This window comes from Pseudorca crassidens, chromosome 8 (assembly GCF_039906515.1).
Source record: "Pseudorca crassidens isolate mPseCra1 chromosome 8, mPseCra1.hap1, whole genome shotgun sequence".
Lineage (NCBI taxonomy): Eukaryota > Metazoa > Chordata > Mammalia > Artiodactyla > Delphinidae > Pseudorca > Pseudorca crassidens.
This window is the reverse complement of record NC_090303.1, coordinates 46,619,796-46,642,916: the sequence shown is the minus strand read 5'-3', so window position 1 is coordinate 46,642,916 and position 23,121 is coordinate 46,619,796. Positions and strand designations below refer to the sequence as shown.

Genomic DNA, 23,121 nt, shown 5'->3' with positions numbered 1-23,121 from the left:
AAATCAAGGTACCTGCCAATTTAGTTTGCCTTCTCACTGTGTCCTCACATGATGGAGAGAAATAGAGAGAGCGAGTTCTGGTGTCTCTTCTTCTTACAGGGCACTAAATCTATTGAACAAGAGTCTCACCCTTATTGCCTCATTTAACCTTTATCACCTCCTCACAGGCCCCACAGTCACAGTGAGGATTAGTGCTTCAACATACGAATTTTGGGGAACACAATTCAGTACACAGCACCCCCCAACAGATTAGAACAGATTTTACAACAATGTGTGAGCAGGGTCAGCTTTGCTCCCTCCAGAACGGAAACAGTCCCACAGTGGAAACATGGGCTGTTGCCGTTCTAAGATAGCTGCCTTTTTATGACTGCAACAGCTTTATGACCACTGCTGCTTTAAGACTGTTGCCACTTTAAGACTACTGACATTTTATAAGACTGTCCCCATGCAGGGGTAGAGGTAGTGGAAGGGCAAGTAAATCACTACAAAATCTTCCTACTTTTTTTTTCACAGCTATTTTGAATTTAATGGGCAGACTGCTTCATAAAATAAAGATAGCAGAAAATCAATTTGATTGGGAAATAGCTGGGCTGATAAACTTTGCCACATAATGTACGTTACAGATATCAAAGTTTTTTTCTATTACTTATTAATAAACCAAATTATAAAGTTTTAGGGAATTCCCTGGATGTCCAGTGGTTAGGACTCTGTGCTGTCACTGCCGAGGGCACAGGTTCAATCCCTGGTTGGGGAACTGGTCACCTCTCTGGAGGCAGCCACTCTTACCAATTTCTTATGTGGCCTTCCAAAGATGAAATCGCACACCTCAGATTGGGACTCTGAACCCAATCACACCTCAGATGGGACTCGAACCCAGTTGCACTCCAGATTGGACTTGAACCCACAATCTCCCAGCTGAAACCACACACCTGGTCTCAGGACTCAATGCAACTCGGGTTCTTTAAGTCTCAGCACAGGAGGAATTCAGCGAGAGGCAAAGGGATAAGTAAGAAGTAGATTTATTAATATAGGACACTTGTGAAGGATATAAGCAGGCAGGCAAGAAGGCTCTGCACTGAGAACAGGCAGGAAACCAGATTTCTTTAGGGAGATACACATGCCACAGACAGAGTGTGGGTCATCTCAGAAGGCGAGAGGCCCTGGGAGAAACAAACTCTACAGAGTGCGGTCGATCTCAAAAGGCGAGAGCAGCCCTTCCTACTATTTTGCAGTGCCTTGATTCAGCGCTCATTTGGTTGCTGTAAACTTTCAACTGTTTTCCAGAGTTCTCAAAAATTGATTCTGACTGTTTCTGCTTGTTTTTCCATGTTTCTGTGGGAGAACAAGAGTGGGAAGCTTCCTACTCTGCCATTTTGCTCTTTTTATTCAAAAGACTGAAGCGTTTGCGTTTTTCATAAGTTTTATGTTACTCCTCAGACCAAAGCTTTCAAAATGCTTTTTACTTCTTATAAATGAAAAAAACTATTTAGATCGCTCTTAAATGAAGTGATGAAATGTACTCTAAAGAATGCAAAAATTATCCACTCAAACTAACTTAACAATAAAAAGTGTAACTTAATATAAGAATACAGTGGAGGGATTCATGGAACTCAAGAGCAGTCGGGCCATTTGCGGGACGAGTGTCATGAAAAGTCTGTGAGAAGCTAAAAAATGATGACACTCTCCCCTTTCTTTCTCTGTTTCTGTGAGATCACCAAAGCTCAGGTCGTTTCTCTTCTCAGATAGTCTGCTTCATTTTTCTCTCTCCCTGTACAATGGGTTCCCCTTATCTTGGGTTCACATGTTTGGGTTACAAGCCCCTGTTTGGGTTACGGTTTCAGTGTTCAATAGAGAGAAACTAAGACCTCTCTTCCAATTCTAAATTCTCGGAGGAGAGAATCTGATTGATTCAGATTCCTTCAAGGATCAAACTCTATCCAATCAAGAAGGGAGAAGGGTCCTAGCATATACACATGGCTGTAAGGACCAAATCTCTAGATAGGAACTGGAGGAAAAAGGAAGAGGAAGAGGGTGCTTCTCAATGGATGATGGACAGAAACCCAACAAAATATCTACCCCAATCCATTCTTAGATTTAAAAACATTTAAATACAACTTAAAAGAAAGAAGAAAACAATCGTGCCACGTTATGCAGCTAAAACTTGTAAGTCAGCTCTTTACAATCACAGAGGTAACAAACACATTTATAAATAATTTACTGTTTACGGATTTTAAAGCATCACCTACTCCATTTACAACAAATGTTTTCTGCTTTTGTTGAGCCACCAGGGAATATAATTAAGGAATATTCTGAGTCTTATTCCAGGAAACTAGAGGAACACAGGGTAACCCCAGGGAGCCCAACCTTCTAAGTTGAGTATTTCTCTGGTTCCTCAGTGCTCACAAGGCAGTCTCTGCTTTCAAGCTAACATGTTGTGAGTCATGCTGAGTCTTCTTCCCTTGAGATTAAAAGTATTTCCCAGACTTTCCTTTTTTCTTTATCTCCCCCTCTGCTCCGTTCTCCACCTTTATCCCCTTCATGTGTCAGTCAATCCAGAAAGTAACACTAGCCTTTCCAACTGTCTCAAAATCTTGGTTGATTTTGTGAAGATGTGCAAGGAATAAAAACTGTCTGGAAAATGCTCTCTTAGGTTCCACAGAATGAAAATACTGTAACCTGGCAGGAATTTTGAATATGAGATGAGAAGCTCCGTTGAAAAGCACACTATCTCCAGAAAAGAAAGCTCTGTCTCTTTTTTTCTGAGTTTCTTCTTCCTATTCAAGTGAATAACGGTGGGAGGTAGCCAGGGTCAACTAAAACCACAAATAATCTGATATCTAGAGGAGTCAGTAGTTTCAACTGATTTAGAGTCACACCTGAATAGCAGAAAACAAGAAAGGAAATACAACAAAACTAGAAGTTTCGATAATTCATCCACTACATTATCAAGACTTGAATCTTACACTGAAGCTCTGTCTTACTCATCCTCATATGTTTACCTCTGGAGTTAGTCACACTGCCAAATTGTGCATTGTCTCTAATTGCATATTCTTTACCTCTGATGTTCCTTTATATAAAGCCTTCCCTTTCGTGCCCAAGTCTTCCTCTCTGAAAGAGAAAGACATGTATTCTACCATTTATTTTCTTGCTCTTGGGTGTAATTTTGCTCTAGAATAAATGCTTACATTCAGACCAAATTATTGGTTAAATGTATGTTTATTACTAAGTATGTTTAACTACCACTGTTACCATAAAGAGGGGCACACACCCAACCATCCATAAAGAGGGGCACACACCCAACCATAATTACAAATTAAGTCCTGAAAAGAGAAAGGAGCCAGTCATAATTATGTATTCTTTTTAAAGTACAATCATATTTCAACAGACTAATAAAATGAGCTCTGACATATAATAACTTACCATCCTTCCATACTCTTAAATCCTAACTGCTTACTGTGAATGATGCTAATATTTTACAAAGGTACACAGTAAAATCAGTTATTAGTTATCACTTCTTGAAAGAAAAATCAATGTTATACACACCTAAAATATTTAATACTCAATTGCTTAAAAATAAAAAAGGACAGGGCTTCCCTGGTGGCACAGTGGTTAAGAATCCACCTGCCAATGCAGGGGACACAGGTTCGAGCCCTGGTGTGGGAAGATCCCACATGCTGTGGAGCAACTAAGCCCATGCACCACAACTACTGAGCCTGCGTTCTAGAGCCCGCAAGCCACAACTACTGAGCCCACATGCCACAACTACTGAAGCCCACGTCCCTAGAGCCCGTGCTCCGCAACAAGAGAAGCCATTGCAATGAGAAGCCCACGCACTGCAAGGAAGAGTAGCCCCCGCTCATCGCAACTAGAGAAATCCCGCACGCAGCAATGAAGACCCAACGCAACCAAAAATAAATTAACTAATTAAAAAAAAAAAGTAGGATAGACATTACAAACCTAATGTAATTAAAAGAATGATACTGTCACATATAATCACATCGACTACCTTTTGAGGCCAGTCAGGATTATTTCCCCCACTTTATGTATAGTGAAATTGAGATTTAGAAGGCTTAGGTGACTTGTTACTCAGCTAATCACTGATAAAACTGGGAGCAGTATTCATGTCTCAAGGGTTCCATTGCTTTGTTCACTATATGTTTCTTCCAGGATTGTCAATGTTCAGATCTCAGTAAGATTCACAATTGATCTCCCTATGATCATGTCAGAAAAACCTTACGTAACACAGGTGTCAGGGATCAAAAATAATACCAGCATTGTATGTTACCCTTTAAGTGAAAAAGATATATTGATTCAACTGTTTACTCATTCAAGCAACAAATAATACCTACAAATGTGTCAGGCATTGTTCTAGGTAGGCTCTGTTAGACCCAGCTATAGTCATTACCTTTGCTGCACAACAAATTATCCCAAAACTTAGTGGCTTGAAACAACAAACATTTATTATTGTACAGTTTCTGAGGGCCTGGAATTTGGGAGTGGCTTAGTTGAGTGGTTCTGGCTCACAAACTCTCTTTGGGTACAATAAAGATACTGACAAGGGATGCAGTCATCTGAAGGCTTGACTAGGGCTGGAGGATCTGCTTCCAAATTCACTCACATGGCTGTTTCCAGGAGTCCTCAGTTCCTAACTGGCTGAAGCCTTAATTATTCATAACATGGGTCACTCTATAAGTTGCTGAGTGTCCTTATGACATAACTACCTTTCCCCAGCGAGCAATCCCAGAGAGAGAGCAAGAAGAAAGCTGGCATATGTTTTATAGTCTCCTCTAAGAAGTCACACTACAGCATTTCTATATTCTCTTCATGAGAACAAGTCACTAAGTACAGTACAAACATTAGGTGAGGGGAATTAAGCTTCACTTTTGAAAGAAGTATGAAAGAACCTGTGAACATATTTGAAAACTACTAAACCAGTAAATATAATTTAATTTATAGAATTTAATCTAATTATTACAAAAAGATTTGTTAATCTAATCGTAATATTTGGGTATTTAAAGGAAAACTAAGCTTATTAGAGAGTGTTTTTTTGCCGTTGCTTGTTTCCATTTTCTGCCCCCATTTTCATCTTACCCTGTCTATTAAAAAATTCTACATGTAGTGCTAAATAAATAATGACTTTTCCTATCTTGTTATGTCAATTAGGACTTTGATTCAGTGCTTATAACGGAAAACCCAAACAACAAGACCTTAAAGAGGAGGAATTTTCCCTCACGTAACAACAAATCCAGAAGTGGGCAGTCCAGAGCTGGGTAAGCTTACCCTCCAAAGCAATCATGAACCCAGGCCCCTCTGGCTTCCTATGCTATTATCTTGTTCTTGCGGTTGAAATAAGGCTGCTCCACCTCTAGCATCATGTCACTGTTCCAGGTAAGATAAAGGACAGGTATAGGTCCAATGGCTAACAGGAAATTTCTTCCATAAAACTTTGAGCCTCTCCTAGCAACATCTACTTTCATTTTGCTGACAGGTCACATGGCTAAACCATGGCTTATTAGAGACTGAGGAAGTAAATATTTTTAACTGGACACACTGTCACCCTGAAAAAAATTAGAGTTCTGCTAGTAAGAAAGAAAGGGTTTAATCAACTATCAGTGTCTATCACGCTGCTCCAAGGAGCCTTGACACACATTATTCTGCTCCAAGGAGCTTTGACATACATTACTGAAACGCCACACCAGACAGACAAACATACTGTCCAAGGTTTATCTGTGTTTCAAATGGGAAAATCTGGTCATTTTGAGTCTCACATATAAATTATATTCAAAGTAATCACACTTTCTTTTTTCTAGTTGATGATGAAGAAAAATTGGCTGACATGAATGTCATTTCCAGGAATTTATTCAAGGTGACAGCTGCACAGTTGTGCAAAGGTACATGCATTAAGAAGCTCATCACAGAGTTGTTTAAAATAGTAAACATTTGGAAAAAAACCAGAAATGAATCTATAGAATACTGGTTAGATAAATGATAGTACATCCACTTAATGGACATTATGCAACTTTTAAAATGCTGTTATTCATGATATATTGTTCAGTGAGAAAAGAACTGTGTACATAATGAAATCCAGTTTATCATACATTGTATTTATATATCTTTATGTATTTTTTATTCTTAGAGGTGTCTGGAGGAGTATAACATGAACTTTTAAAAATGGTTACCTCTGAATTATGGGATTTGGAAAATTTTTTTTTATTTGAATAAGTATGTATTGTTTTCATGAAAATAACAGCTATTTTCAAAAATACCCAGAAGGGTAGGAGGGGCTGATTTGATCTGGTGTTGTTCATATCAACATACCTTCTTGCCACTAAGAAAATTATCTTAGACATGCTGTATCTGAGCTTATCCTTGGAAGGATTTCTTATCTTTGCTCATTGGAAAAATATTATTCCTTGTTCATTATAAATATTAATAAAATTAAAATAAGAATCCTGAGGTATTTTGTTTCATTTTGCTTTCTAGTTGGAACACTTTGACCTCTGAAGGGTCTCTTTTCCCTGTTTCACAGTGGCTGTGGAAGGAAAGGGGGTGAGGCTGGGAAAGAAAGAAAATGACGGAGGTAAGGATCCAAGAGAGAAGTCTGGAGGTATGGGCCCAGGAAACAGCACTAACCTGGACATCAGATACTTGCACTTCTCTTCCAGAACGGGTTTCTCAGTTTATCTTTCTGACCTCAGCTTTCTCATCTGAAAAAATGAGAGGTTTGGATAAGAATCTAGATGTTTTAAAACTCTTTTGGAAGATTCTTTCGGATTTATTAATTGCATATACTGCTAAACTACACTAAACCTGAATGTAAACAAATTAAAGGGGGGTGGACAACAATAATACCTTACTAACGTTATTATTTCTCCCGGACATGTTAAGTAACTTGCCAAGGTTACACAGCTGATAGGTGGAGGAAACCAAGATTCCAGCCCAGAGGCCAAGGCACTAAAGAACTGCTGAGGAGAGCATTTAAAGGAAGCAGGGTAGCTTTCTCACCCTCAGGCTAGGCCTTGTAAACGACTGTTAACACCAATAAAGTCAAGACCTTACCCCACCTCCTGACTGCTGTGGGGTTGCCCCAATCGCTCCAGGACTCCTCGCTCTAATCCAAAAACAGTTTTCTGATACAAAGTCCCTTTGCCAACTAAAGCGGGGAGCGGGGGGGGGGGGGGGGTGAGGTTTTGCAAGGACCCGAGGAAACTCTTCTGGCCATTGCCTGACAGCAGTGAAGTAATGACAGAACCAAAGACCACGTGTGCCTTTAGGAGGCTTTGTGGTATCACTAATTGGGTTTTCAGCTCCTGCGGGTTCACATACCTGGTTATGCAACAACAGTTCGCGTACCTATCTTGCCGTATTTCCTTTCATTAAGGCCAGAGAGATACTGAGTAAAGAGAGTCGGGAGGGGGGCATAACAGGGGTAAAAAGAACTGTTTAAAAGCAGGCTAGAGGCCATAAGACTCCTGCAGGGTAAGAGCCTGTCCCTCAGACAAAGGTCTCTCAGGTATCCGCAGTCTCGGTCCCTGATGTCTCACTGCTTTTAACTCCTCTCAAGGTCCGCAAGCTAACGCAAAACCCTAGAGCAAGATCAGGAAGCCGGAGGCCGCCAGCGAGGAGCCGCAAGAGAGCTGCGACTATCGCTCAGAGACGACCCGACTTCCCAGACCCCTTCGCACAAGGGCGGGGCGTGCTCTCGACTGCCAATCCCCGCGCCCACACGTCGTCGTAGCCCCGCCCCACCCTGCCCCCTCTCGCTCCTCCCTTCCCTGGGGCTGGTGCGGCGGCGGCGACGTCAGCGCTAGGAGAGCCCTGGGTGGCGGCTGCGCTGTCCGCGGGCCGCGGCCTGGACGCGCTGCGGGGAGGGGCGGAGCGAACGGGCGGGAGCGCGCGCTGGGCCCGCCTCGGCTGCTGCCGCCGCCGCAGCAGCAACCGCTGCCGGGGAATGATCTGGGCGGCAGCGGGCGGCCCGGGCTAGCAGCCACGAGCCACTTCTGCGGCTGCCGAGAAGAGCGAGGGTCGCCGGGCTCGTGTCGTCCCCCTCTCTGCCCCCCCGGAGGGGCGAGAGGGAGCCGAGGCTGATGTCAGGTACGCCGGCGGAGGCGCCCTCAGACTGTGGGTCCAATGTCTCGGTTCCTCTCGCCCTCCCCCTCTCGGAGCGTGAGTGTGTGAGTGGGGGAGCGTGGAGGGTGGAACCCCACCCCCGGCGCCGCCAAACAGGTGTCTCGGAGTCGTCGCCGGGGCTGGGGACGTGCGGGTTCCTGAGGGAGGCGCGGGGCACTTCCTGCTCCCGGCATCTCTGCGAACTGCCATTGGGGCCGCCTGCCCACCGGGCCGCTATTTTGTTGACATGTAGCCTTCTCTGGGTCGTGGGTCCTTCCCTTTTAGCCTCTCGTGCCCCTCGCCTCCTCGCGCGTCGCCTGCCGTCGGGTCGCGACGGTGAGACACGGGCTGCGCTCCGGACCGCGCGGCTTGAGCACTTAGCGGTCGTGCCCCGCTGGGCCCTCTCCCTGCGGACCTGCGGGCGCTCAGGTGTGGACATCTTCCAGGAGAGCAGCCGGGCTGCCGCGCCGCCCCGGCGCCTAGGGAGCGGGCGCCTTCCGCAAGTGCCGGGGGACTTCCTCAGGGCTCTCTTGGACCAGCAGGTTTGTCTGTGGCCGATTTGTTTTTTTAAATTTCCCTGCCTCTAGTGAGGCAGGTGTGTTTTGGCACTAGCTGCGTGGAGGACGAGGAAAGGAGTTTTTTCCTTCCCTCCTCCCTCCCCCACCAAGTGTGATGGGATTCGTAGGTGCTGACAAATTGGCTTTACAGCTCTGAATTTGGATGTATTGTATACGCAAAAAAATGAACGAAATTTAAGGGTGGGGATTTATTCTTGCCCAGCTCTTACCCTCTCCCTTTATTATTGTTGTCAAAGGACAAAACATCACAAGCTTTGGAAAAGTTGACTAGATTTATAATCTAGTTCTCTCAATTCCTTATAGTTATTGTGGTATATCCTTTTAAAGCATTTCAGGTTGAAAATTATTATCCTAACCATGAATTGGTTTCCTTATGATTTTAAAAGTTAATTATAAAGTTAGAACTTGAATGCAATAGAGTAATTAGGCCAATGTGTAACGAACAGAAATATGTTCATTTACCAAAAACTGGGCAGTGATAGCTCTGCCTGGGTGCCAGGAAAAGGTGTCATGCATAATTTCAAGTTGTTTAATTCTGGTGTTGGTTTAGACAGTGGGAATCTGAGGTTTTAGGAGGTAAAACTAACTTTTTGCAACTTTCCACACTTTTATCAGATAAATGTCACTTGATGCTGTGTGTTCTAATTATTGTGTATAGTAATCATACTTATTTTATTTTCTGCCAGCTGTAGTGTATACTAATGTACAGTTTAATTGAGTGTAAAGTTTCAAGTTACCAAACAGTTAACTCTTTTTACCATATGTTAAGTAAAACAGTGATTTAGTAAGGAAAGTATGACTCACTTAAAATTCTTCACAGGAAAAGAGCATGATATTTTAGTACTAGTGGAGAACGATTAGATGTCTCTCTTATATTTGCTTGGAGTTTGTGTTTTTCTGATCTTTTTAGTTAGGGTTCAGCATTTTAAAAATATTTTGTGGTTACTACCCATTTAAAGATAGGTATTTTTCTTAAATATGGTTTTTTGGGGGTATAGATTATACTAGTCTATATTTCTGAGTAAATTCAGTATCCAGAAATTATTAGAATTTTATCACAAAGTCATTTAGGAGTACATATCAATTAATGATCACCTAGTCATAGAAATAGAAAAGTGTGTCATTTAGGTATATGCTATATACTATTTGTATATTGACTTGTGCTCACTAAGATAAAAATTGCATTATACAGCTTACTTTATAAACCATGGTAATTTGAAGTAGAGTTTCTGTGTGAAGAAATCATTGATTGGAATTCTTGTGACAGTGCACCTGTAAACAAACAGTAAATGGAAAATGGACAACTTGATGCTGAAATTTCATTCAGATTCACTTAAAACTTTAAGCTTCCCAGTACAACCATGTTACTTTTAGAAGATTTATTGAGATTTGAGTAAAGAGGCTAGTGTACAAACCACAGCAAGGTGGAAAGAATATGGCAAAATTCTTTTACCCAGACCTAAGTGGGGTTAAGGTCATTCTTTTAGAATAAGGGGGAAAAAATGGAGAATTGTTCCATAAAAGAGAAGTTAGCATTTTATCTTGAAGTCTAAATGTGTATCCAATGTGTATTTAAAATTTCACTTTATAACTAATTCAGATGTCCTATGGGAAAATACATGCCAAAATCTATAATATGTGAAAATAAGAAGTGTCCCTTGAAGAAAAAAATATAAAGAAGCTGTTGTATGTGAAATAGGGTAGCCCATAGGAAGGTAGGAGAAACCAAAAAGAAAATCTGAGTACATTATCTAGAACCTGTAATGTGAGCTGCCTTGCACATTGAAGGGACACATGGAGGGCAGAGAGAGGCGGTATTAAATTGGGGAGATTCTCAACAGGAAGTCTGATTAGTTCACAATGAAAGCTATATATTAAAACAAATTGGTGCAAGTTGGATAATAGGGAGACTTGAAATTATACAGCTTGGTGTAGTCATTTGCATTTTTGGTCATTGTGTTAGTTTCCTAGGGCTGCTATAACAAAATACAGCAAACTGAGTGATTTAAAACAACGGAAATTTATTGTTTCACAGTTTTGGAGGTTGGAAGTCTGAAACCAAGATGTTGACAGGGCCATGCTCTACCTTCTAGGGAAGAATCTGTTCCGTGCCTCTTAGCTTCATGTGTCACTGGCGTTCCTTGGTTTAAAGTTATATCACACCAGTCTCTGCCTCTGTTGTCACATGGCATTCTCCCTGTGTGTCTCTGTCTTAGTATGGTGTTCTCCCCTTTTTGTAAGCACTTCAGTCATATTGAATTAGGGGCCACCCTGCTGACCTAATCTTAATTTGATTACCTCTCCAAATGCCTTATTTCCAAATACGATCACATCCATAGCTCCTGGGATTAGGACTTCAACCCCAGTCTTTTTGGGAGACACAGTTTAACTCATTACAGTCATGTAATTTATCTTTTACAGTATTCAGTAAAATTTTAGCACCATATAGCAGACCAAATCAGAGGGTGCCTTGGGAACAGGGTAAATTCATTTACCTATCTCACTGCTTACCATGTGCCAGGTCATAGAGGTAAAGCAATGAATAGGTGAACAAAAATCTCTGTTCTCATGGAGCTTACATTCTAAAACATTGGTTCTCAAAATGTGGTCCCTGGAACCTCAGCATCATCTGGTAACTTGTCAGGAATGCAAATTTTCAGGCTCTATTCCCCAGACTTCTTGATTCGGAAACTCTTTTAACAAGCCTTTCAGGTGATTCTGATGTAGACTCAGGTTTGAGAACCACTGATCAAGATGGAGAAAAGAGACAATAGACGAGATGAGTAAGTAAAATATGTAATATATTAGATGTTAATAGGTGCTGTGAGTAGGAATAGGGTGGCCAGGGAAGACCCCCTGAGAAGTAAAGACCTGAAGGAGTTGGGGAGTGAGCCATGTGAGTATCTGGGTGAGTTGTGTTCCCAACAGAGAACACCAAGTGTAAGGACCCTCATGTGTTTGAAGAACAGCAAAGAGTCCAAAGTTAGAACACAGCAAGGGAACAGATAGTAACAGGTTCAGTTTTTGAAATTGCTATTTGTTCCTTTTTGACCTACAAAAACCAAATACTAGAAGGAGAGTTCAGCAAGAGAGGAGTGTGGAGGGTAGGATTGCATACTGTGTAGGGTTCATCTTAAGGTTTTGATTATGTCTCTGAGTGACATTGGGAAGACACTGGAGGGTTTTGAGCAAATGAGTGACATGATCTGATTTAACTTTTAAAAGGACTGGTAAAAATGGATTGAAGAAGCCAAGGATGAAGAAAGGGAAAAGTTGATTAGGAGGCTGTTGCAGTAGTTGGGAGAGAAAAAGTGGGAGAGTAAGAGGAAGGGGGAAAGGTGGCTTGGATTAGGGTGGTAGCAGTGGAAAGGTTAGAAGAGGTACAAAATTTAAAACACACAGGATTGTAGTGAAAAGTAAGCTTTTTTCTTCCTTCTCTAGTTACTTCAGTCACCCAGTTGCGAATGTAAGGATACACTAGTATATAATCTACGTGTATTTTATGCATTCATTTGGCAGTGTCTGAAGACATTTTGGGTCACAACTAGGGGGAGTGTTACTGGCATCTAGTGAGTAGAGGAACACAGTGAACAGGACAGCCTCCAAACAGAGAATTATCCAGCTCATGATGTCATTTATGCCATGGTTAAGAAACACTGGCTTAATGGGATTTACAGAGGTTGGGGTATGGACGGTGGAGGGAAGGGGATGTTGTATAGACAGAAAAGCAGTAAGAGTAGAGCAACTCATTGCATTGAGATATTTATTGAACTGTAAATAGTTCATAATTGCTGAAGCATAAATTATAAGGGAGGGAGAGACAGAGGGGGGCATACTGTACCTGTAAGGTAATGTAATTCTTTGAAAACAAAGTTATAGGGCTTCCCTGGTGGCGCAGTGGTTGAGAGTCCGCCTGCTGATGCAGGGGACATGGGTTCGTGCCCCGGTCTGGGAGGATCCCACATGCTGCGGAGCAACTAAGCCCGTGAGCCATGGCCGCTGAGCCTGCGCTCTGGAGCCCGCGAGTCACAGCTACGGAGCCCGCGTGCCACAACTACTGAAGCCCGCGCACCTAGAGCCCGTGCTCCACAACAGGAGAAGCCACTGCAATGAGAACCTGTGCACCACAAGGAAGAGTAGCCCCCACTCGCCGCAACCAGAGTAAGCCCGCATACAGCAACGAAGACCCAACGCAGCCAAAAATAGAAAAAATAATAAATTAAAAATAAAATTTTAAAAAAATAGTATCTCTGCATTTGAGGTTTACATTTCTGTAATATGAGTGAAATGTGAACATTCCTGACCATTTTTTTTCTTTTCCTTCAAATCCTTTTATTTTCTTTAACTGTTTTTATATTAAGTTGGCCTTTTCTCTTTTTCTTTATGATACTTTTTGTTATTTTTCGCTGTACAGATTTTTTTTTAACATTTTATACAGAAACATACCTTTGAACCAGCAATTTCACTGCCAGAAATTTATTCAATGCATAACCTCATACAGTTTTACTATAGCTATACCTTTTGAGTTTTGAAAAGATCTCAGTTCATGATGTAAAGATGTAAAAAGATGTTTTCTTCTAGTTTTTTTTTAATTTCATTTTTTAAAAATATTGAAATCTTAGAAACATTTGGAATTTTAAAGAGAAAGGTAGGGATCCAGATGGTTGCTTTTTATCTTTTTCCCAGAAGTTTATTTCAATATCACTTCTTGAATAAGCCATTTTTTTCTTGATTTGAAATGCTATGTGTATTATGTATTAAATTTCCATATGTACTTTTTTTTTTTTTTAACAGACTATTTCGATCTGATGAAGACCACCAGGGATATACATCTTTAGGCTAACAAAGTTAAGTTAATTAACTTGCTGCTGTGAGGGAGATCACACACCAGAGGAACTGCCAGAGGGGACAGGGTTATTATAGGATTCTGGAGAAGGGTGGAGTTTAGACAGAATTTAAATGAAACAATATTTGATAGGTTTAAAGTACAGCAAGACTGTGAATCGGGTTAATTAACATCAGGCCTGGGCTGAGAAGTAGACTTAAGTGTCCTGTTCCCTTGAAGACTACAAAGTTAAGATAAATGTGGAATGTTGTGTCTGGGAAACACTTATCTGAAGCTCTGGGTTGGAAATTGAAGCTGTTTCTGATTAGCGATTCATCGTACATGTCAGAGTGGGGTGTTCCAGTCTCACTGATACACTTTCAAATAATTCTAACAGCCTGGTTGTAGAGAAAAAAAAAAAAGTTTCTCAGCAATATATCTTTAGTATGAATTAATAAAAGTGTTTAAAAATTTTTTTTCCGATTCACAGGTACACTGACATGCCTGTTCAGCCTGAATATCAAATTGTTTTAATTACTATAGCACGTTTTACTCACATATTTATTTTTCCAAACAACATTTACCATAATTTTTACCACATTATTTAATTTTTAAAAATTGTATATCTTAAGTAGGTCTGCCTAGGCTTAGTCCACCCCTACACCCCTTTCAGGAATTTCCCAGGTATACGCTCATATTTATTTTTTCAAACTTTTTAGTTACATTTTACCAAGTTACTTAACTTTTAAGTATCTTATATTTTAGTTGGGATGACATTTTATATAGATAGATAGATAGATATAGATTAATTTGGAGCAAATCTACATCTTTATCATTGATTTTTTTTCCAATTTTTATATTGTAAAATACACAAAATATACCATCTTAACGATTTTTAAGTGTACAGTTCAGTGGTATTAAGTACATTTATATTGTGCAGTCATGACCACCATCTTCCTCCAGAATTCTTCTCATCTTGTAAAGCTGAAACTCTACACCCATTAAATAGTAACTCCCCATTCCCCTCTCCCCCTAGTCCCAGGAAATCATAAATCACTTTATGACTTTAGCTAAATATCTCATATAAGTGAAATTACAGTAAGTCCCCTACATACGAACCATCAAGTTTCGAACTTTCAAAGATGCAAACGTGTTTGCACTTCCAATCACATAATGTTTGTTCACATGTCTGGCGTACATTGTTACATGCATGCATCCTCTACAAGTGGTTGTACTTTTGTGTACTTTACAGTACTGTATAGAGTACCATAGTACAGTATCTTTATTTCAAGCCCAGGATGTCCAGAAGCAAGAGTAAAAGCAGTGGTGATGTAGCTGGTACTGCTAAGAAGCACCAAGCAATAATGATGGAACTTGCTGTGCAACACAAGGTGCTTACTAATGAAGACCTGATGGAATTGGAGGCCCAGAGAAAGGATGACGAGAGACAAGGGGAAGAAGTAACTGAAGAACCGAAGAGACTCACGACGCAGGAAATGGCAAGGGGATTTTCTTTATTTGAGGAGGCACTGTTAGTTTTTGAGGCACAGGACCCGAACGTAGAACGGTACACGAAGGTTGCAGCAGCTGTTCAGAATGCAGTCCAGTGCTACCGTGTCATATATGACAAGAAAAAAAGAACCACTACCCAGACATCACTGGATCCGTTTTATCAAGAGGGTAGACAGAATTGTGAATCCAGCAAGGAGCCAGAACCCGGGCCATTCGCGTCAGGCGTGAGTGAAATTGCAGCTTGCCCTCCATCTCCTGTTGCTGACGATCCTTCAGCTCTACTATCTCCCACCTCCTCTCCCTCCTCCGGTCAGTAACTCTTCTTGCTTGTTCACTCGATGCCAGCCCCTGTATGCCAGCTGTTGTACTGTACTACTGTACTTTTCAAGGTACTATACCAGAAGATTAAAAATGTTTATTTTGTGTGTGTGTTTGTTTTTTATGTATTATTTGTGTGAAAAGTATTATAAACCTATTACAGTACAGTACTATATAACCAATTGTGTTACCTAGGCTAACTTTGTTGAACTTACAAACAAATCGGACTTACGAACGAGCTCTCGGAACGGAACTCGTTCATATGTAGGGGACTTACTGTATATAGTATTTGTGTTTTTGTGACTGGCTTTTTTCACTTAGCATAATGTGCTCAAGGTTCATCCATGTTGTCGCATATGTTAAATTTTCCTTACTTTTAAAGGCTGAATAATATTCCATCTTGTATATAACACATTTTGCATATTCATCAATCGTTGATGAACACTTGGGTTGCTTCCACATTTTAGCTGTTGTGAGCAATGTTCCTATACAAATGGGTGTACAGATATCTCTTTGAGACCCTGCTTTCAATTCTTTTGGGCATCTACCCAGAAGTGGAATTGCTGGATCATGTGGTAATTCTATTTTTAATTTTTTTGTGGAACTGCCATGCTGTTTTCCACCGTTGCTGTACTATTTTACATTCCCACTAGAAGTGCACAAGTGTTTCCATTTCTCCACATCCTCACCAACACTTGTTTTCTGGGGGGTTTTTTTGTTTGTTTTGTTTTGTTTTTGCGGTACGCGGGCCTCTCACTGCTGTGGCTTCTCCTGTTGCAGAGCACAGGCTCTGGACATGCAGGCTCAGTGGCCATGGCTCACGGGCCCAGCCACTCCGTGGCATGTGGGATCTTCCTGGACCAGGGCACAAACCCATGTACCCTGCATCGGCAGGCGGACTCTCAACCACTGTGCCACCAGGGAAGCCCCTTCTGGGGTTTTTTGATAGTAGCTATCCTTAATGGATGTGAGGTGGTATCTCATTGTGGTTTTGGTTAGCATTTTCCTAATGATAAGTGATGTTGAGCATTTTTTTCATACTCAACATGTTCGTGCCTATTGGCCATGTGTATATCTTCTTTGGAGAAGTGTCTGTTCAAGTCCTTTGCCCATTTTTGGGTTGGGTTTGTGTTGTTATTGTTAAGTTTTAGGAGTTCTGTATATATTCTGGATATTAATCCCCTACTAGATGCATGGTTTGCAAATATGTTCTCCCATTCTGTGGGTTGCCTTTTTACTCTGTTGATAATGTCTTTTAATGTACAGGTTTTTAAAGTTTTATAAAGCCAAGTTTGAGTATCTTTTCTTTTGTTGCATGTGCTTTTGGTGTCATATCCAAGAAATCATTGCCAACTCCATGTTGGGAGGCTTTTGTTTTATGTTTACTTCTAAGAGTTTTATACATTTAGGTTTTAGCTTAGGTCTTTGATCCATTTTGAGTTAATTTTTGTATATGGTGTTAGGTAAGGGTCCAGCTTCATTCTTGAGCATGTGGATATCCAGTTTTCTCATTACCTTTTGTTAAAAAGACTGTCCTTTGTCCATTGAATGGGCTTGGCCCCCTTGTCAAAAATTTTTTGACCACGCATGCGAAGATTTATTTCTGTGCACTCTGTTCTATTCCATTGAGCTATATGTCAGTCTTTGTGCCAGTGTCACCCTGTTTTGATCACTGTAGCTTTTATAGTAAGTTTTGAAATTAGGAAGTGTGAGTCCTCCAGTTTTACTCTTCTTTTCTAAAATTGTTTTGGCTCCTTGAGGTACCTTGAAATCCCATATGAATTTTATGATGGATATTTCTGTTTCTTCAAAAAAAAAAAGTCATTGGATTTTGATACAAATTGCATTGAATTCGTAGATCACTTTAAGTAGTGTTGACATCTTAACAATATTAAATCTTCCAGTCCATGAACATGGGATGTCATTCTGTTTGTGTCTTCTCTAATTTCTACTGAGGATGCAAGACATATTAATGTTCTCATTGAAAAGTAACAAAAAGGTATTCTCACTTTTGATCTTCTGAATTGGAAATTGTGGGAATAGTTTTAAAAATAGAGTTATAGTTTGAGACTTAATACAACTTGGTTTTGCGGTGTTACATAATTTTTGGGAGGTTTATTTTTTCTAATCCTTACATACTTTTTCAGGATTCATAAAATTCCAAGGTCCTTTCTAGTACTGAGGTTGTGTAACTGTAATGCTAATAAAATACTTCAGGGTCATTAGGTGAAGGCTGTGTGTTAATATTTTCTATTTCTGTAGTTTTAATAAATTACTAATAGAAAATATTTTTAGTCTTTCTGTCTCTGAATTAATATGTACTTCTGTTATAATTTGTATGAGTTGAATACACATCAAAGGAAATAGTACATATAGTTCATGTTATATATCTAGTTTATGACTGGGTTATATAAGTGTATAAATGTGTCAAATGATGGGACCATATGATTTTTTATTCAGTAAATTAGGCAGTATGGATAAAGATACCTATTTGGAAAAAATAATTTCATCTGTGCTCCCCACATACATACACTTAAAACAAAACATTTGAATGCATTTTACAAGCCAGGCAATGTGTTAGTTGCTGGAGAGATAGAGATAAAAGAGTTATAGCTGTTGTTCTTGAGGAACTTATAGTCTAGGGGGAAATAGATACGTACATACCTACTATGATGAAGTGTGATAAGTACATAGTAGGAGATGTGAATGAAGGAACAAGAAAATATTTGATGGGAAAGCAGTTAATTTGATCATGGGTGATGGGGAAGACTGATTATGAAAAGTACTGAAACTAAGGTAACCATGAAAGATAATTATGCATTTATCCAGTAGACATAACTGAGGAGGGCACTCCAAGCAGAAAGAATAGAATGGCCAGAGTCATCCATATGAAAGGCCATGGCAGATTTGGAGAATGGCTCAGTATAGGCTTTATGGATAGGGAGTATCAAGAGTGTAGGAAGGTAAACTAGAGCTAGATCTTGTTTACCAAGTTAGCAGTATGGACTTGATCCTGTGGCATTGGAAAGTATTTCCTTTAAACAAGACTGCTATGTGAAGCCTTTATTAAGTTGGGAAACAGAGGTAAGAGAGTTGAGCCCAAGGGAGAATGATCAAGGAAGGAGGGAGAAAAGTGTTTACAGAGTGTAAAAGAGATGTGGAAATATAATCAGGTTTGGGGACTTGGGGCATGAATAAGGAGATGCTTTGCACTCTTATTTCAAGCCAGCTGATACTGTACCAATGTCTTGTGAAAAGCATCATGGTCAAGAGCTCAAAGGTAGGAAACTATTTTTTGTCTTCTGGGAGTTTATATTCTGTAAACAGGAGAAAATATACCAGTGACCATATCCTTAGTTCCTAGGACAGTATTTGACACATTGAAAGGTGCTCAGTCAGTATCACCTTCCAAAGATTTCGTAAAACCTCACAGTCAAGTTAAAATCAAGTTGCGTAAATCTCAAACTGTAATTCTGTTTGTTTTTTTAAAATATTCCCACCATGGGGCTTCCCTGGTGGCGCAGTGGTTGAGAGTCCGCCTGCCGATGCAGGGAACACGGGTTCGTGCCCCGGTCCGGGAAGATCCCACATGCTGCGGAGCGGCTGGGCCCGTGAGCCATGGCCGCTGAGCCTGTGCGTCCGTAGCCTGTGCTCCGCAACGGGAGAGGCCACAGCAGTGAGAGGCCCGCGTAGGGCAAAAAGAAGAATACGATGGCACGACTTTTATCTTTCAGGATATTAGTGATAGTTTTGAGGGTTTTTCTTTAAGTTTTCATCTCATTACATGGTCTCTTTAAAGTTACATTAAATTTGACTATGTTGATCTTTTTCTTTCATATTAGAGGCTTTCTTTAAAATATCTGGTGATTCTTACCTGGCTATTTATATTTTAGAGTAGATATTAAAAAATAATTGAAATCTCTGTACATGTTTTTAGGGCTTATTACCAGTAGTCCTCAGTAAGTCCTCCTTATTACAGTAGTCCTGTATGATGGTTGAACTGGAATGATTCATTGCTTAACCTTTTTGGGGGATTTCATAATGCAAAAGAAACCAATTGGTTTTTAACTTTACCTGTGCAACAATCACTGTAACAGATGATGCTAATACTCTGTCCATAGGCCTTTATCTCCTTCCTCTTCACAGGCTTTGTTGTAGGGCTGCCCTCAAACTGCCAGATACTGTTTTGCCAATGTACAGGCTCTGGAATTGTCTGGGGAATTTGTTTCCTACGGATAGCCCTTAACCAGTGATTGACTGTGTGGGTACAACTCTGAGGTGTGGCCTACACTGCCTCTAGAACTACCTTGAGGGATTAAGCTAAAATTACCCTCCATGGACTTTGCTTGGTATCTTACCCTTTCTTGACTTCTATCCTTCCCTGTCCTACTTCCCTACAAGTTTTTCCCAGAAATACTTTCTAATAAATCACATTTGCACAAATGCGTCATCTCAGAGTTTGCTTCCTGGGGACCCAACTTAAGATAACTACTAATGTTTGGGCTGCATTTCCTGTAATAATGTATTATTTGGGGGTAAGATTGGACTGAGGTTTTCTATTTTATTTTTGGTCTCTCCTTGTCAGATATCAGTATCCAACCTTTTACATAAAAGAAGAATTGGTTAAGTTCTGCTACTTAATTTTCCAGAATGATTTATGTAGTATAATAATTATGTTTTTTGAAAGACTGAAGTATTTTATCCAGGGAAAACCTGGACCTCTTTGAAGTCTGGCTGTTTGACAACATTCTTTATTTCTTCTCTGGTTTTTTGGTTCATTTAGGTTTTATATCTTGAGTCAGCTTTGATTATTTGTTTTTTTAGAGAAATGTGGTTTTCATTTAGGTTTTCATGTTTAATAGTTATTATATAAAATGCTCTCTTTTTTTTCATTTCATCTGTGAATTTGGATATAGTTTGAATCCTGATTTGCACGAACCAAATGTGAAAAGACATTTGTGAGCTAATTGAAGCAATTTGATTATAGAAGACAGTTGGGAAAATTTGATTACATACTTGAGTTGGATAAGTCCAAAGAATTATTGTTAATTTTGTTAGGCATTGATAATTTTGTTAGGCATTTGATAAGGGCATTTTGGCTTGTAAAAAAATGTCCATATTTTCGAAGAGGTGTACAGACGTACATAGAGGTGAGATGACTTGATGTCTGGGATTTGCATTAAAATACTATCATCAATTGAAGAAATGATAAAGTAATGTAGCAAATTTTAAAGTTATAATTCAGTCGTGTGATGGATATATGGGGGTTTATTGTTATACTTTTGTGTGTATTTGAAGTTTTTTTTTTAATTTTTAAATTTTATTTAATTTATTTTTTTATACAGCAGGTTCTTATTAGTCATCAGTTTTATACACATCAGTGTATACATGTCAATCCCAATCGCCAATTCAGCACACCACCATCCCCACCCCCCCCCACGGCTTTCCCCCTTGGTGTCCATACGTTTGTTCTCTACATCTGTGTCTCAACTTCTGCCCTGCAAACCGGTTCATCTGTACCATTTTTCTAGGTTCCACATACATGCATTAATATACGATATTTGTTTTTCTCTTTTCTGACTTACTTCACTGTATGACAGTCTCTAGATCCGTCCATGTCTCAACAAATGACTCAATTTCGTTCCTTTTTATTGCTGAGTAATAGTCCATTGTATATATGTACCACAACTTCTTTATCCATTCATCTGTCCGTGGGCATTTAGGTTGCTTCCATGACCTGGCTATTGTAAATAGTGCTGCAGTGAATTAAATTAAATTAAATTAAATTAAAGCTTAAATTAAGCTTAAAAAAAAACCTCTGAGTTACCCCTCTAATGAAATTAGAGTACATACTTGTTAGCACATTCTCTCCTACCCCTCCCCACTCCATTTTTATTCACATGATATGCCCTTTCTGCCTACGTGTCTTACAGTTAAATTACTATTATCACTTTATCTCATGTAGCTTTTCTTTCTAGGATAATAATATTTCTGCTTTGTTTCATCATTACCACTCCACAGTGTTATATTGGAAAGGATTACAACTTTCTATTAATGCTAACCCTTTCATTGTGTGATTTCTTCATTTGTGAATTTGGGTTTTTGTTTTTGTTTTAATTTGGATTTTACTCTCAGCTGGTAACTCTCATTACCTTTAAGTAGGTAATGTATCAAGGGTATGTGCGTACTGAGTCCTTTGCATATTTGAGAATGTCTTCCTGTTACATGGATTCTTGAATGACAGCTTGCTGAATCTTTAAGTCTATGGGAATGTTGTCCCCCTCAAAAACTTGGGTTTTTGCAGCATTTCTTTTGACATATAATAACACAGAGGAGAAAGCTGCCTAATAATTTTTCCCTTGTAGTTCTGCCTAATTTTTCCCTTTGACTTGCTTATTTTTCCCTGGATACTTATAGAGGTTTTTTTTTAAGTGAAGTTCAGGATCTCTTTTTTTTTTCCTTTTTTAATTTAACTTTTAAAATTTAATTTTATTTATTTTTTATACAGCAGGTTCTATTTTATACATATTAGTGTATATATGTCAATCCCAGTCTCCTAATTCATCCCAACAACAACAACAACCTCCCCCCACCCCAAGTTCAGGATCTCTTAACCAAGGTTTTTCTTGCTTATATGTGAGACCTTTAAATATTTTGATGCATGGCCTCCATTTCAGTGCATTTTCTTTTATATCTTTGACTTTTTTTTTCTATTTCATTTGTTCTATTCTCTTTTGAGAAATAAGTTATTTCTGTGTTGGCTCTCCATTGCCCATGTTTCATAGCTATCATTTCCTGCATAATTGCTCTAATCCCTTCAGTTTCTAAAAGACTACAAAATAGTCCTATGTAGTTTAAGATTTTCTTTCCTATGGAGTAAGTATTCAGGTCTGTGCTTTTCCCTTGTCTTTTGCATCCTATGTTTAATTTTGTTTCCCGCTACAAGGTTTTTATGTAGGTTCCATGTATTTCTGCTTGTTCATTTTGTTTGTTTTGTTTTGTTTTTTTGCGGTACGCTGTGGCCTCTCCCGCTGCGGAGCACAGGCTCCGGACGAGCAGGCCAAGCGGCCATGGCTCACGGGCCCAGCTGTTCCGCAGCACGTGGGATCCTCCTGGACTGGGGCACGAACCCGCGCCCCCTGCATCAGCAGGCGGACCCTCAACCACTGCACCACCAGGGAAGCCCACTGCTTGTTCATTTTTTTAATAGAATCAATCCTAGGTAACCTTGCTTAAAAATCGTGTAGTTGAAAATCTCTTTTATTACCTAGATAGATAGATAATTGTTTTATGCACCATTTGGATCTTCCCTTTAAATTTTGAGCTAGAGATCTATGCTGCTGCTGGCTGACAGTTTCTGTCTAGTCAGTTAGCTACCTGAGAGAGGTAAATTGGGGAGCTGGGACCTTGGACAGCTGCAAGTAGGAACTTTGATTTTTTAATGATTTTTTATTTTAAGACTCTAGGCAGTAGGGGGGCTTCACCAGGTTGGAGGCATATCATTCAAATTGGTTTGGCTGTTTTCCCATTTTGTCAGGGTGAATAGTTTACCTTGATAACAAGCTGGGTCAGAACATATTTTTCTCTGCGTAGTTACCTTTGATCTGTAGTGGCTGGACATCCTTTTACATTCCCATCAGCAATATATAGTGATCTAGTTTTTCCACATCACCAGCATTTGGTGGTATCACTGTTTTTTATTTTAGCCATCCTTATGGGTAAGTAGAGATATCTCATTGCGGTTTTAATTTGCATTTTTCCTAATGGTAGATGAAGTTG

At 39.8% G+C, this 23,121-nt stretch overlaps 1 protein-coding gene across 2 annotated transcripts in view; it reads left to right on the top strand.

The window, feature by feature from the left end:
• Positions 1-7,886: 7,886 nt before the first annotated feature.
• The window catches only part of C1GALT1 (core 1 synthase, glycoprotein-N-acetylgalactosamine 3-beta-galactosyltransferase 1), a 35,574-nt gene continuing 20,339 nt past the window's right edge, over positions 7,887-23,121 (top strand). Inside the window, exons 1-2 of one of the 2 annotated variants that reach the window (XM_067746326.1) lie at positions 7,887-8,094; positions 8,395-8,651. Coding sequence is in view for 1 of the 2 variants with exons in the window: in XM_067746325.1 (XP_067602426.1) it covers positions 8,088-8,094 (7 nt within the window). In the remaining variant the exon portion in view is untranslated. The remainder of the gene's footprint in view (positions 8,095-8,394; positions 8,652-23,121) is intronic. The other variant, XM_067746325.1, reaches the window with a different exon arrangement.